At 43.7% G+C, this 16,968-nt stretch overlaps 1 protein-coding gene across 4 annotated transcripts in view; it reads right to left on the bottom strand.

The window, feature by feature from the left end:
• GOLGA2 (golgin A2) overlaps positions 1 to 16,968 on the bottom strand; it is a 918,457-nt gene that overhangs the window by 432,683 nt on the left and 468,806 nt on the right. For all 4 annotated transcript variants that reach the window (XM_069609145.1, XM_069609147.1, XM_069609148.1 and 1 more), the window contains 2 exons: positions 16,457 to 16,544; positions 15,466 to 15,809 (listed from right to left, as the gene is read on the bottom strand). In XM_069609145.1, coding sequence (XP_069465246.1) covers positions 15,466 to 15,809; positions 16,457 to 16,544 — 432 coding nt within the window. The remainder of the gene's footprint in view (positions 1 to 15,465; positions 15,810 to 16,456; positions 16,545 to 16,968) is intronic.

The following is a 16,968-nucleotide window of genomic DNA, read 5'->3' as shown; positions in this document are numbered from 1 at the left end:
TCATAAAAGTATACAATCTGTATTCTATGAAATGGTAGGACTTTAGTGTGCTCAGATGTGCAAAGTTCTCACGCCAGTCCCACAGGTCTACCCTTTTCCCAAGAGCATTTTAAACTTCCTTGGTAAAGGCTGTCCCTCTATGCGTCTAACCTATATCTGCCAAGAGTATTTCCATCTCCTTGATTAAAGGCGATGTGATATACTTTTTGGCGATTTCCTGGTGGATAACCATCAATAAGGGATTGGATGGCCTACTGAGCATCTTGAGGTATAGCCCTGCCCTCCTTTTGAGTACCGTGGCTCTCAGTGAAGGAAGGCCCAATTCAAGTCTTATTAGTGCCATAGGCACTCCCGGGCACAATCCCAATAGTCGACGCCAAAATTTGCCCTCCATCACCTGGAGCCAAGTTAGATCGAATGAAAGGAGGGACTCAAGACCATATATAATCATGGGGGTAAACACTTGAAGGTATAGATGACATGTCCCCCAAAGTGTAAAGCCCCCCTGTTTATTAGTAAATGACGCTATGAATGCTAAGACTTGCATTGCCTAATTTTACGTCCTTGTCTACATTGATGGTAATCACCATTGGGCTCAATTTCCACTCCCAGATAGCGATAAGAGGGAGCATATGATATGTGATTTGATTACACCATTAGATTTACTCGGGAGGCTCTTTTCCTGGTGAACCTAAGCACCTTGGTCTTATCTAGATTAATAGTAAGTCCATTTGTCCTGGCATATTCCCACAGAATATTCGCAGAACATCGGAGCCCACCTATGGTATTATGGAATACAACCAGGTCGTCTGCATATGGTATGACTACACAGGGTGTCTCACCTATTTTGGGGGGGCAGTTATCTGCACCTGACAAAGCTGCCGGGATCTCATGCACATACAGGTTGTAAATAAGGGGAGCGGTGACATCCCTGTTTTACCCCCCTATTTTGAATTACTTTTCTGGTCATCACACCTTCCTGATTAAGTCTGAGACGACAGTGGTATCCTGATGTAGAAGTTGCAGATAGTAGAGGAGACCAGCGAGGCAGCCCACTGCTTCAAGCTTCACCCAGAGTCTGGCTCTGGGGATAGAATCAAAGGCAGCCTTAAAGTTTATATATAGTGCATATAATGGAGGGTGTCCCTTGTGGAGTGCCCGTGTGCGCAGTATATCCATTACCAGTAGGTTGTGCGAGGTGGAGAAATTCCGCCGAAATCCACACTGAAATCTACTGAGTATGTTTGCCTCCTCTACCCATTTCTGTAGTTCACTTAGTAGCAAGGAGGCAAAAAGTTTGCCTGAAATATCTAACATGGAAAAAAGTCTACAGTTATTCGGATCAGTGTGGTTGCCCTTTTTAAACACCGGATTGAGAATAGCTGTTTGCCAGGATAGGGGAATAGCCCCCTGTGCTAAGACCTTTATGAATAATAGGGAGAATATGTCGACCCAGAGTTCAGGGAAGTTCTTAATCACTACGTTTGCCAGCCCATTAGGGCCATGTGCTCTGGACAACTTAAAACCTGTTATCTTATTCAGAATGGCCTCAGAGGAAACATCGAAGGGAGGATAATGAGGCCTCTTATGTCTTATGTCATCGAAGAAAACTGACAGTTTAATGCGCAATGTCAAAAGCGAATGCAATAATGGGTGCGCCGATATTTCAGACGCAAGAGAGAGTGGCGAAGATACTAAGTTAATGAGTGCACTCGCGTCTGAGACTACGGAAAAACCCACTCAAATAGTGGAAACTAATACCAAAAACGGAGGAAATAAACAAGTCACACAAAGCACGCAGACGAATGACCAAATACTACCACAGCCTATACCTTGTATTCCAATGCTTGAAGAAAGGATGCAGCCATCAAACAAATCATGTAACGTGAACAACATCCCGGAACCAGATTCCCCCTCATTACATCAGCAGCAGGGGGTCGGATGTATCTCCAATGCAAAAGATCACGTAGAGATTGAACACAAAATATCTCAGATATCGAGGGAAGAGCAAATTCCTCAAATATTCCTACAATTTCACAATATACCTGGAGAAATGCAAAATATCGGCTGGAGAAGCGATCCTAAGATTAATAACATGGTTCAGATTAATCGATCTTTTCTTATGAACTCACTCTATAAAATTCCTTCCTTACGAAACCTAGTGTCGAATGACAGAGTGGATTCGCCTACCAGCAACGAATAATAACAGAATGCTATCGAATATGATATCACCCATTATTGCCAAATTGATTTGGGAGCATCGCAGTGATCTTTTGTTTCTTGGACTAGAAATGGTAGGGTTCGACCACATAAAAACCGCAATGGATTTTATGGCATTCCACCCTCCCTTAGCAGTGGCCACTGAATCCAATGCAGCCAACCATGGGCAAACAAACTCACAAAATGTCATGATGGAAAAGCTCACTGCCCTCACAAATGCCCTTAATGGACTTAAATGGCTAGAACCTCTGGTTAAAACAGTGGTTAATAAAATGCCTCCAGTTAACACGTCATAAAATAATGACTTAGTTATCATGTCATGGAATTGTTGCGGCATGAGTAATTTTTTAAAATGGAGAGAAAATCCTCACACAGAGCAGGTTACGAACATATTGCCTATCCAAGAAACGATGGCGCTTAAGGAGGTGGAAATCGAGGATTTCACTGTTTGTGCCCAGCAGGCAAAGAAAGGTGTAGAAGGCAGACCCTTGGGAGGACTTATGATTCTGATTGACACTACCTTAAACTTTAGCATCAAGAATACATATCGCTCTGATTTATTTATTATATGCAATATTTATTTTGATGTGAACCCACATGGGCACCTTCTCCTGATTTTGCTTTATTGGAATACATTGCAATATAGCATAGAAGATGCATGCGAGCTCTTGGGTAAGACTCTCATTGAAGCCCTTTCTAAAGCACCTCTCGCAGAAATATTCATTGGAGGTGATTTCAATGCAGCGTGTGTTCCTAACCATAGCAATAGGAATATCAATTCTCCCTATTATCAGGCTTCTCTTTCTAAAAGTGACACTTGGATCAAGTTTTTCAAGATGTGCAACATATTCCTACTGTTAGTTTCAGCCTCCCATGAGAAAGTTACGTGGAAAAGAGGTAATATGCAGTCATGGATTGATCACATGTTTGCATCTAAAGAGTTGTCTGGCCGACTTGCCCCAGTTAACTCTTCCAAAATTGTATTTGGGGACCACGCTATTATTATATCATCTATAGCAAATTATTTTACATGCCCTCTACCTTCCTCTCATTTGGCGCTTATTCAATCTGACAGAACAATGCTTTCTATTAACTGGTCTGTGAGAACTTGCCGGATGCTCACGGCCCTTGTAAATAGAGACCTTTGGACACCTAATAATAGTAATAAGGCGGATAATTCAATAATTATAAATTGGAATTGTAAGATGATTGCTGTACACTTGGCAAGGATCTCTAAAGCTGGCGTCATGAAAACTGCGACTGAGGAAGAGTATAGACCCTTTTGTGCTGTCATTGCCGCTTTAAAAAGAAAGAAAAACCTGGATATCCGTAATTTAACGAAAGCCAGGGCTTATATGTCTCAATATGACTATTGTCTACAGAAACAAAAAATAATCTTGAACTATAAAAATGTGCTCAAAGAGTCACGTATCTTAAAGAAAATTCAACAAAATCAAAGAATAGTTAACCTATTATGTAATAGGAAAAACAAAGAAATCTGGAAAACGATAAGATTGCTCGATAAAGACACCCCCTGGGAATTTGAATCATGCATTGACAGCACAACATGGTATTTATTCTTTTCTCAAAAATTTGCACTGCCCGCTGAATTTTTGCCGTATGAACACCCTCCTGATTTTCAGTCAATTCCTGATTGCTGTCCATGGAACAGGAACGACATATTGGCGGCTATTTTCAAGCTAAAAAGCTCCAAATGTCCAGGTCCGGGCGGCCTTCCACCTTGTGTAATTAAGGACGACCCACTGTTTTGGTTGACCATGTTTCTCTCTATTTATCAAGAGATATTTCGCTCGAAGAAGATCCCAGGTTCGTGGATCACGTCAATTATTATTCCGATTCACAAAAAGGGTAGCATGTCAGATCCCAATAATTTCAGACCAGTCGCAATTATTGATGTGGCAGCTAAAATTTTCGCCGCACTAATTCTTCAAGAGCTAGAAATATTTGCTTCTAGAAATAACATTCTGTGTGCCTCTCAAGTTGGTTTCCGTAAAGGGATGGGTACCCCGCTTAACGCAAGTATTTTGGCGCATATTATTGCACACGCGGCATGCCCCGACAATACACCTGTATTTGTAGCATCTTTAGACTTAAAAGCGGCCTTCGATTGTGTAATTAGAGGGAAGCTATGGGAAATACTCCAACGAGCTAAGATACCACAACACCTCATTATACTGATAGAAATGCTACATTATCAAACAAAACTTTAAAGTAAGAATTGACAGGTTAGGGTCCCTTACGCAACCAATACCCTCTTGGATAGGGGTGAATCAAGGCTGCAATCTTGCAGCAATTCTCTTCAATTTTTATCTTGCAGGGATCAATGAGATTTGGGACGAGGAAAACTTTTCCAATTCGCATTGGATCGCTCTCCTTGTCTTGGCTTGCATATGCGGATGACATTCTACTCTTTGACCGCACACAAGCAGGGCTTCAACAAAAACTAGTAAGCTTTATGGGCTACTGTAGACTTAACAACTTGCGGGTGAATCCCCAAAAATCTAACATAATAGTTTTTGCAAACAAAAAAAAGGTACGTCATTTCGCATGGAGAGTAGATGATGCCCCGATTATGATAACTATGGAACTCCCCTATCTTGGCCTTATTCTAACAAAAAACATGTTGCTTAAAAGAATCAAAGAAATACTCACCATCAAGGCTAACACTTTAAAATGTCAAATGAAGGTGTTATAATATATGATCTGTACATTCTCCTTAACACCCTTGTTAGAATTCTACCTAAAAAAAAGTAGAGGCAATCTTGCTCTATGGGGTGGAGTTATATCTTTGTGACCTGGGCCCTGTATTAGATCAATTACAAGGGCAGTTGTGGAAATATACCCTTGGTTTACCTTCATCCATCCCAAACGCGATTGTCAGATATGAACTTGGCTTGAATGCCTTATCTGCCAAATACAACTGGAGATTACTGGCAAACTTTGGAAAAATCTTATATCCGCCTAGAAACTAACTATATACAGATTTGCATATTATGATGTTGAACAACAATCCACCATCCATACTGCACTTCAAAAAACCTATGCTGGGGATTATGGAAAAGATCAATCTACCATATGAGGACCTAGAGCTGTTCCAAGAAAAAATTAAAAAGAAAGTCTTTCATTTTGATTGGGTGGACACTTGCACGAAGATTGCTAGTTACTCTTCATTCGGAGAGTACTATAAATTTCTGCATAAACAAGTTCCACGCATGACGTATTTGACCTTGTGTCCCTGCCCCAAGGTCCGTCAAACCTTTATGAGGTTTAGACTTGACTTGCTACACACAAGGGTCAGACAAAAGCACTGGTTTAACCAAGGTGCAGGTGATACATGCACAATATGTCGTTTTTGCAAGCAAACAGTAAAGTCGCTTAAACATCTTTTTTTATACTGCACTCATTTTGAATCTATACGATCTCGAACATTAGAATCATTTCAAGACGCAATTACGATTGAAGGCAGAGAATGGATCTGGATCAAATGTATGTGGGGTACGACAAATACATCTTTAATCAAAACTACTAGACTAGTAAAAATTATTGAGACTGAATTGATACAGTTCGAATAGGTTAATACCTCTCTGTCAACAAGGTAATATTGTCGAATCGCCTCTACATGTGTGTGAATTGGTGCTGCACTGTTGAAAAGACGTTCTGTAAGTAATGACCATATTTTGGTAGGATTGCTATTTCTACTTTGCTGTTAGTATTGTTCCTTGTACTTGTATTGTTTTGCATTGTATGTATGATTTTATCTTTTTATTGGAAAATTCGATTGTTAAATTAAGAACTGAAACGCGTCGAAATATGAAAGATGTGTAAAGGTCTTGATATTCCTTTGTATCTTGACTAAAAACAAATAGACATTTTATAAAAAAAAAATTAAAAAATGAGGCCTCTTATTCAGAGATGTAATACAGGACTCCGTCTCCCCCGAGTTACGACCAATTAAGAATTTTACCCAGTTCTCCTCACTAATGGGGTTAACTAACGGGCCTTTAGCCTTCTTCCTGGTCTCATTTAGGAGTGACCAGATACTGCGAGAGTTCCTACAACATATAGTCTGCAGAAGCCTTTGATAGGCAGTATTTCTTTCTGCTTTTTTTATATTCTTAATGCTAGTTGTATATCTCCTTTTAGCTTTTTTTTACACTCTCGCAGTATGGAATAGCCGGGAAATTCAAGGTCTAATGCTCTGTATTTCCGCACTCATCCCTCTCTTGGCATCCCCGATTCCTTTATTATAAGGAGGGTTATTACCCTCACTTCTTAGCATATATCCCATTTTCACTGTGGCATGCTTAGCCGAGAATGTCAGTATCCAATCCTCAATGGCATTGACGGTCATAAGGTTAAAATCAGGGAAATCATCAGGGAAAGTGTGTTTAAGAGCTTCGGTAGCCGATCTAATATTCTGTTCAGACCAGACTATTCTGGACCCTGCATGATTAAGGTTGATACTACCGATATTCGATAATAAGACAGGAGGGCTAGGTATGCATATTGTACAGAGAAGAAACACATGGCCACTCCAGTTATTGTTCATCACCCTCATGTCAACAACCTTAGACTGCATCATAGGGCACATAAATATATATGCCATTAGTCCAAGTGTGTTTCCCAGGTCTGTCTCCAGGGGCGCGTCCATTAATCATACCTAGATCCCAATAATCAAACAGCTTAAGCCATCCTAAACCTTCAGTCTCCCTTTTATTATGTGTCATTAGGCATGTTGCATGCAGTTTAGAGTTAGAAGATCCAGAAGTGTGGCCTGTCATATGGCAATTGAAATCCCCCAAAACCACCACTGCAGCATTACCAGGCATCAATGACCAATAAGACATTAGATCCTGTAAAGCTTCTTGTAGGGATTCTCCGACCACCGCCCCAGGGGGATTATACAGATTTATGAGAAGGAACCTACAAAGACCGCTTTCTTCACTATATTCTACCTCTACTGCCAATAGGTTCTCTTCAGATTTGCACTGAATCCTACAAGATACAACTGTGTTGACCACCCCCGTAAGTAAACCCCCATATGGACGACCCTCAATGCCCCGTTTTGCAAAGGATTGATGGATAGCAAAACCGTCCAATAATAACGGGTTCAATGCCCAGGTCTCCTGAAGACGAATACAACTGTACTTAGACAATAGATCTACCGAACCGTCAGGCCTAAGTAAGCGAGCAAAGCCTCTACAGTTCCAGGTAAGTAGAGAAAAGGATCAAAGGTTCTGAAGGGCTCCTGGGAGGGATTCCAGAAGTGATTTTAGGACTGGTTGCATTTCAGCCAGTGCTGAATTGGTTCCTGCCACTGACTTGGAATCATTTGTTGAGGGGCTCAGAGTGGTAGTGTCTCCGAGATCAATATTCTGCTCACTCTCATTCGGGTCCACGTCGATGTCAATGTCTACTGCCCTCAGTTCCTCTTTATATTTCCTAATCAATCTGGTTGTCGATATGAAAGTACAGTGTAAAGCAGAGACGTAGGAGTTAGGACCATTCAAAGACTCAACAAACAAAAAATCATCAGATTTCAAAACACGCAATTGTGGAATGTGATAGAGTCTAAGTAACAATTCTGAGCGTGCCAGCCAGGTGTTTTTGCTGCTCAGATATAAGTTCTTAATAAAACAAATGCGATTCTCATTAGAGTCCTTAGATTCACTCTGTGGGTCATGCGATACAGAGACTTAGGTGTCTTCTGTCTCAACCGACCCTGCATGTGGCACAGATCTTGTAGGTGAGCAAAGTTCGGACCCCGGTTCCGCTGCAACTATAAAGGGTTCATCGGAGTCCATACTAATAGATTTCTCTCCCGGCACCAACCAGTCAGTGGGAAGACCTTTAGTCGTTGCCGCTCGCACGGCCGCTCTCGCTAATCTTTTCCTAGCTTTTTTTTAGCGTGTCTCCAATGCTGTGGCACCACAATGGCAGAAACAGCATTTATTTTTGCTTTCTTGTTTTTCAGTGCCTTTTTCGCCAATTTACGTTGTTTGCAAGAATAGAACGCATAGGCACTTGTTTCCAGCTCTACATCATCTTCACTCTCGAGGGGTACATCTAAAACAGCCACACTAGGAATACATTTGGTTGTCCCCATGCTAGCCCCTACTGTATTTCCCTGGTCTTCCATCTCCTCCACTAGATGTATAGCGGTGGATAAATTGGCTTCCGCCTCTTCACGGGGATGTTCCTTCAGTTCTACTGCCTGGGTGAGGATGTTGGTGTTTGTCAGAATGCACCCAGCCATTTGCAACAAAATCTTAAGCGCAAATTGGAGAGCGGCTACAGATGATTGCGGCTCTACTATTTCCGAGGCGCCAAGCTGTGGTCTGATATTCTCGTCACCCTTGTTGTCTGGAACATCCTCCATGGCTAGATTAGGCGAAGCTGATAATTGACCACTACTCCCCACTGAATTTTGCAAGCCGGGGGAGTGCTCATATTATTTGCAGTAGGGGGTATCATACCACTAGTTGCCAATTGTGGTGTTTGTGCGACATCCCTTTCTGTATGTTCAAACCGAGATCGAGGAGGGAGATGTTGTCAATGTCGTCAAAATTTGTGGAGTTCAGAGAAATGCAGTCACTGAGAACGGGGGCTGCAATTTCCTCAATGGCTGTGGAATTAATTTCAGCGCGAGGATTTACTGGGAAAAATTTGGCGATGGCATCATGCGCCACCGGCTTAGCGTGTTTAGTATTCTTCTTTGGTTTGACACCATTCTTGAGGGTCTCCCTGTACTCCTTTGTGGGTTGGGTCTTTGGTTTCCGCAAATTATAGATCGAATGAGCCAACCGTTTCCCCCGCTGCATGTTAACACTATATACGGGTGGCCACTAGAAATTCACTAGTCGGAGATAAGGGAAAACTCTGATCTGAATTGCGGAAAGATTACTAAAACTAAAGCGAGGAGAAATTGTTCCTCAAAGTCCCAAAAAAGAAGAGAGCAGTATGACAGCGTCCTCCCAAGCTGGTCAGGCAGTTCCTCACCCTCGACGACCAAAGTTAATAATAAATGACAATGGTCAATTGCTCCGGGTCAATGGCAACAGCCCGCAGTTTCTGGGGCTTAAACACCAAATCCAATGTTCCTCTCTGCCAGACCACAGGCCAGTAAGCTTGCTAAGGGCCAATAGGACGGGTCAATAAACAAATGTGGCTGTGAATAGTGAGTCACCTTAATGATCAGAACACTATAAATATGCATAAATTGCACTCATTGCAGGATTAATAGTGGCGAGCAAAAGAAGGGACGCCCCCCCCCCCAATATTATTCACCCTGCTTAACTCACCTCTCCCTCCAACTCGAGGGAGAACAGGTCCAGTGAGGCGAACCGGCTGATAAAGTGCTCTAATTCAGTGCCGTCACCTCTTCAGCCCGCTCCACACAATGGCCACAATGTACTGCCACACCCTAGGTCGCTCTGAACTGACCCCCGGGCTACTCTGCAGCCGTCGTCGATGTTAGCCTCTCTCCACTGCCCCTCCGCTAGTAAGCGCATGCGGGTGCCATCCAGGAGATATACGGCGGAATTCAACCTAGCAAGCCTCGGGAAACAGGTCCGCCTCGTAACACGGGTCCGCTGTGGAGACGCCGCCGCAAGTCGAAAAAAGGACCCTCAACGTCCTCAGCAAGACTTTGGTGCTATCTTGAAGAAGTGCCTCAAGGCCCGTAGACTTTGCTCAATTGACATTGGCTGTCCTGGCTCACTGAATACTCTTGTTACTCCGGCTTTGTGTTGATCTGTCCCTCCAAAAAGTCATACATACCTTACTTGTATAGCTGCGAAAGGGTTAACCTATTTGTCATTGGGGGATTGAAAAGAGCTAACCTGTGTTGAGAAACTGGTTAACCTTTGTTTCCTTCCCTAACCTTTTCCTTTTTGCCATACCTTCTGTATTACCATTTATGTGCGAAAAGTGATAATTTGCTGTCGATTACCCTAGCTATTGTAGTCACCTGAGGGTGTAGGAAGTATCTGTGTGGTATCCCAAAAGGGCTTCTACTTACTTTATTGAACTGAAGGTGTGTATTGTTGAAGTATATTTAAATGTACCATATTGCTCCCTTCTAAAGAAGGCTTATTTTAAAACTGACTTAAATTAATCAATAATAATTTTATCAAGAAACCTTGAGTATAAGTGTTATTTGAACACATGTCACTGAATCTCTATGTTGCAACCCTACAGCTCGCACTGACCCCTCTTGAGAAGTCTGGCTGCTCAGTTACTCTACCAACTTGTGTAGTAAAGGCCTATACCAAAGGTTGGGTTTTCTTTTGCCAAGAGGACAAGGCTGGTGTAGTCTCCCACAGGGTACTGTGTACAATATTGCCTAACAGCACTCCAATTAGAAGTGGCACGAATGAAGGCTGACTTACTGAGGAGGTTTGCTGTGTCGTGAAGAGCCGGAGCAGGAGAAGTCATGTGGAACGAGATGGGGAACAGAGGCACACGTCAAGACCGGTGAGTGATCCTGGAGCGCTCTGTCCCTGCTTGCAGGTGGCAAGCAGGTGTGCGAGTGAGGGGCACTCGCATAGTAGCAGAATAAGTACAAAGCTGCACTCACATGTGAATGAAAATAATCGACACGCTGGTTTTGAATACGGAACATTTGTAAAACAGAAACAGCACTCGCATAAGAGTGAAAGTGGTTCCCAAGCTATTTGTGCACATCTAGTTAGGGAAAAGCAGCTAAGACTTGATGACTAATCTTGAAAGTGGGTGTTTTGGGAAAACCTGACCAACTGTGGGGGCAACCTTTTAGAGAGTTGATGTCAGTAAGCATTGCGCAAGCCAAGAGAGGCTGGAAATAAGACAAACACAATACGGCCAGTACTGCGAACAGAAGGGGGCTAATGCAAGGGATGTAAACTCTGGAACTAAGTGCCCATGTTATATGCAACATCTGGTACACGTGGGGATACCCACACCTTGTCAAAACCAGGGGAGAGGTGGAAGGAGACCTTATCCTGCCAGTCTTCGGTTGTTTACGAAGTGGGGAAACAAGAGTGGCAAAAAGGCTGCCCTTCTGGGAACACGTATCCAGAAGCAAAGGAACATCATTTACAGAAAAGTGGTGAAGAGCATCAATGTGAATACAGTCTTCCCTGAGAAAAGGTGTCCAGAGTCTTGAAGCCGTCGGTCGTGTAAGCTGCGAAGCTGCGATGCTGTAGTAAACTAGTGTCAGTTGACATTGAATAAAAAAAGCACATGTTGTGAAACACTGCTCGGGCACACCGGAGTATACCCAAATGGCAAACCTTTGGAGATTGTAGGCCTGGCAAAGTGTTGGGTAAGATTTTCATAGAAATGCTAAATCTTCCTGACCTGTGTCAACCCCTCATCTTTCTGCCTTACTGGTGGGATATTTTTCCTTAATACCTCTGAGTGGGAACCTTTTTCCACATCCACAGAATCTTTTACTCTTTTTATGGGTGTCGGTTTTTAGACTCTCCATAGTGTCTTTTTAAAGTTATCCTCTAACAACTTTTTGTCAACAAGTGCATGATGTTGCTGGGTTGCCCTACGGGCTCCCCCTTTAATTTTCGCTGGCTAACCTTGAGAGAACTACAGTTCCCAAGGGTAGAAAGGATCTTTGGATCCCTTTTACATTTTATTTGGTGAAGCCAGCAGACGCCACCTATGTGGAGTGCTGGGGAGATATAATGTATCCCCTTTCACACTAGAACTGAAACAATTGTGTTACAGGGACAAGCTTATCTTTAATGGCTGGTGGCAGTGATACCTTGTATTAATTTGGTGCACCTTTACGGCGGGCTGTGTTCACAGCTGCAGTAAAGGAACCTAAGAGTGCTCATTTTACCAAAATGGCCCGGTCTTCTTTTTTCACCTTTTTAATGCTTCTTGTCCTTTCTTGTTCCTTCCCCTGACATCCAGGGTGGGAAATTCCTTTGTGTGATTTCTATCTTCGGCGGCAGTCGTCTGGACTCCCCACCCAGGCTCCAGTCTGTCTGTGAAGGCAGGAAGCGAGGAAGGAGTCCAAAACTCTGCAGCCCTTTTTGCGTCCTCCTTGCCTGAATGGGGGCAAATCCCAGTGGGGGGGCTGTCTGTCCTGATTGGACAACCAGACAGTCCTTGTTGTAAAATGCAGGGAGAGAATGCAGAGGGTGTGCTGTAGCTCCTGTTAAGTAGTGTGAACCTGGAAGCTGAAGACAAGTCGACCACTGGAAACGAAGAGGATGATGAAGGAAAAGCAGCTGAAACGATTTACAGCGACTGAAAACCCTGCTGTGTAACCAGAGCCTGCTGTAGCCCTTCCTTCCAATCTCCTTGGGGACACAGAAAACAACAACCCTGGCCCAGAGCCTGGTGAGACCCACTAGGACTCAAGAAGACCTGCATTTTGTGACATCCCAGGAATTGCTGCGACCTTGCAGTGCTGCGATACCCAATACCCTGGGACCTCGAGCCATTGTGCCGTGCACAGTCATCCGAATTCCGAAACTCGCTGAAACTTCATGGGCATCCTGGTGTATCTCCAGAGACACGAATCAAGTCTGAAAAGTCCCCTCACCAGAGTTCTGGACCTTTGTAACAATGAGAATTCAACCGTGATTTTCTGTCTTCTGTGCTCCTTGAAAAAGGAGCCAAATCCGCAGAACCGCATTCAGCCACGAGGGAAACCTTGCCTGCTGCAAAGTTCCTTGTTTTCAGTCACCACGACAATGAATCCACTGACTGGGGGTTTTGGCTGCAGATCCTGAAGTCCTCCTGCTGCTAAATCTTCTTCAATGCTGAGGGCACTATGTTCACCTGGGTATGTACTTACCTTAAGTCTCTTGGGATTTATGTGTAGCTTTGGGGTGTTTTCTGAGATTGGGAGGCGTCTCGTCCAGTGCTCCCAGGCCCACTGCTAGAATCCTGCTAGGGTGCCTTCTGTGACGCCCCTGGACCCTCTTCTAACTCTAGAAGTAAAGTACTTACCTGTTTGCCCAGTCTTCATAAGGAACTCTAACATTTGCTACTTAAGAACTTATTCTGACATTGTCTGGGTGACACTAGACCCTAGTGACACCCCCCTCCCCCTTCTGCCACTGAGAACACTCATGCTCCAAGAATAAGGGAAAGAATGTTAAGGGATTGGGCCTTTTGCCTAGAAAAGAAAAGAGTGTTTACATTGTAAAAGAGTTGGTTGGTAACTGTAACTTCAAGAGTGAACAGTTACATACGTTCTTACTTACCTTGGATGTGTGATGCACTATTCTCAAAAGCATGTTTAAGATCTTTCTTTCCTTAGAAACCGTTTTGCCATTCTAACAAAAAGTAGATGTGAAGGTATATTACTCAACTGTGATTTGGTTGCAAGTCTTCCCAAAAGTAATGTTGGTTCCACCAGATTAGTCCTTTGAGGATAATTGTATGAGTGTTCCCCAACTGGGTCTTGCTTCCCCTGACTTGCTGCTAGCCTGTCCAGAATACGTCTGCATTAGGTTTTACCTACCTAGAATAACCTTTAGTCATTCAGTAAAGTGTAACATTGGGTTTTTGCTTTCCATGTGCTGTTGTAGACGGACACAAAAAGACTCTTGGGTTCTAACTGTCCCTCATAAGTCATACATAAGGTACTTGTACAGCTGGGAAAGATCTAACCTGGACATCATTGTAAGGTTAACAAAGTATATGGGTTTTACCTATCTTGAGTTAGCTGTGTGCCATCCAAAAATAAGTTACAATAGTTACTGCTCATCTCCATCTGTGTTTCACTGATCTCAAAAGCACCTGTAATTGAACATTACATCCCTAGGTTTTACCCACCTAATATAACTGTGTGTTATCACAAAAGTAGTTAGAGGTTTTAGCTGTACCTGAAATAAGTGTTCCACTATTCACAAAACGTATACTGTCCAGTTGACGGATTATGTGATTTGTTACTTAGAGTCACTGTACAACTGGTAGGGTCTACTGCCCTTGCATTACTGAATATTATTGTGAAAGTAATCATTGGTTTTTACTCCAAGAATAGGTGTGACCTATACTGAATGTGTATGAAAATGATTAACTTCCCCAGAACTATTGTTAGGTGTTCCAAATAAGGTTTCTACTTTGGTCCGTGTACCTTCAAGTATAGTGTTGTGTTTTGAGAATTGTGATTACATATAATGTGTGATAGTACTTATTTACCCCTAGATTTTTCTGGGCCTACCTGTATTTAAATAAATAGATCATTTTTACAATACATAGTGTTTCAGTGTTTGTTTGGACCATTTGTATGACAATTTCACTTGTACTGATTCTACAGCCCTCTCACTCCTAAGATAAGCCTGGCTGCTCTGTCTACGCTACTATATACTCAGGTGGTACAGCCTTATACTAAAAGCGGAGTCTTGTACTGCCTCCGTTGAATCGTTTTATTAAGCCCTTAGTTGGACGTCAGTAAAACTGTCCTAACACAAGGCAGCAGGGCAAGTGGAAGTTGGAGAAGGGCTACAAGTTGGTTCTGACAGACATTGTATGTTTTAGTAGTAGTTATATTTCCTGGAGTTGCTTAAGTGGCAAATCATTCTGGCCAATATAAACATTGTTGCTACTGAAGAACTAAACATCTGTTCAAAGAGGAAGAAGAATCTTATGAGTTGGAACTTTTTGTTGACAAGTCGAACTTGCAATTGCAGACTGTATTGGAACTTTGTTGCGCATCAGGATTTCCTTGTGTTCTTTTCTTGAACTGCGAAGCAGAATCACATTTAAGTCCTGAGGAAGTGGAGTCACCCAGGTTCTGAAGAGAGACGTTGGCTATTTTATTAACTCAATCATTATTGGTTTGAATTGCTGTGTATTTACTTGTTTATTTGTTGTATGTTTAAGTGTCAGGGACAGATATCCTTTGTTAGAGAGTTTCCTTTAGTTTATTTTAGGAAGAACTCCTCGTCAGGTTAGGGATAGTGAGGCGTTCATCCAACCTACTATTCTAATAAAATGGCATATGTTGAGAAAACTTCACAACGTGGTCCGCCTCACAATAAGGCTAGACAAAGTGAGCAGCTTTTTGGTTTCCCAGCCTGGCAATCTGATACATGCAGTGCTGGAGAACCAGGATCCCAGAGCGAGCAGCAGGGACGAGTTCAAGGAAAGCTAAAAGCCATAACCTGGCAGGGTATGGTTGACCTACTAGACATGCTGTCAGACAGAAACAGGGTATAGGGCCCCCAGCTGCCTGTGACTGGAGAGGAGGGATAGAAAGGCAATACGCACCAGTTTGACAAATCCGTTCTGCAGTTCCGCCAGCTGCTCCTTCAGCTTCCTGTTCTGGCTCAGTGCACGGCTGATGGTGGTCTTATCGCTCTGCATGTCCTCGAGTATCTGTTGGCGGTCCATGCTGTCCTCGCTGTAACGGGCCACCTCCTTCTCAAGCTGCAGAAGACGCTCCTCCTGTTCTTGATTCAGTCGGCTCAGCTGCTTATTATCCTGAACCTGAGCCTCAAAGCGGGCTTGCAGATCATCCGCACGCTGCTGCAGCGTCTGCACCTCTGCCTGCAAGGACAGTTCTGCCTCCGTAGGGCCCGCAGGAGTCTGGGGCTCTGGCTCCTTAGGCTGTGCTGCAGGAAAAAACAAAGAACCAACAGTGATTACCCACATTAAACAAAATAAGCACATTTCAATACAGGAAAACTGTGCTGGCCCAATCCCTCTACAGCAGCCGGCTGAAGGATGGCCTCAGCTCATGGGCAATGCAACAGAAGGGCCAAGGCACAACCAACGCCATAAGGTAGAGCTCTGAGCAGCCAGGAATCAAGGTCTTATGCTAAGACCCTGGGAGATTGGCAGAGGTGAGAGCAGCCAGAACACATACATAAATGGGCACACACGCAGTGCCCTGCTAAAGGAGTTGCCAGAGCTCAGAGCAGCCAGATAAGATGGTATGCCAATCCAGCACCCTGTTGAGGGACCGTAGAGATGCAAGAGCAGAGTCTGTGAGACACCTCACACTCTGTTGAGGGACAAGCACGGTGCAAAGCAGCCCAAGAACACAGTGCAGTGCTAACAGTGCTCTGTTGAGGGGTTGCAGAGTTGCCAGAACCAAGCAATGGATCATGAAACCAAGCCTTGTCCAAGGGAGAGGCACCTCAGGTAGCATACCGTACTGAGAATAGTGCCCACTGTGAGACATGTGTAAGGGCTGAGTGTGTCAGAATAGTTGATCCACTGCATAACAGGGGCCTACCACAGGATAGCCCAATCCTACCTGATGCGTGCTGAAGCTCCACGATGCTGCTCTGAAGTTGCAGAATTTGGCCCTGGCTTCTCTCCTTTTCATTGCTCAGAATCTGGACCTGTGCAGAGGTGAGAGGAAAGAGAGGGTGAGTGCTGAAGGGGGTGATGGACCTGTTACAGTCATCCTCCTCCCAAACCCTGCTATTCCCCCTCACAAAAACAGTCTCTGGTGTTTCAACTGCCTATTCCCCTAAAAGCCATTTTCTGCAGATTCCCTCAACACCAGTCAGCAAGTCATGTACACCCACTGTCAGCAAACCGTCTTCATCCAGCCGTGAAGCCAAATCCATGAACTCACTAAACCCAAAGTTGTCCTCGCTCATCAGCTAAAAACCACAAAAGCTCCACAGAAACTCAAGCCTCCACATACTTAATAGTTCACTGTTGACTAACCCAACATAACCATGCCACACACTCCCAGGCCTTCATCCCCATCAACAGCTGCTCCCCTACCCTGCAGAAATGTGAAAGGGGATACCATGT

This window comes from Ambystoma mexicanum, chromosome 8 (assembly GCF_040938575.1).
Source record: "Ambystoma mexicanum isolate Mex_15411 chromosome 8, UKY_AmexF1_1, whole genome shotgun sequence".
Classification (NCBI taxonomy): domain Eukaryota; kingdom Metazoa; phylum Chordata; class Amphibia; order Caudata; family Ambystomatidae; genus Ambystoma; species Ambystoma mexicanum.
This window is presented reverse-complemented; position numbering and strand designations above follow the sequence as displayed.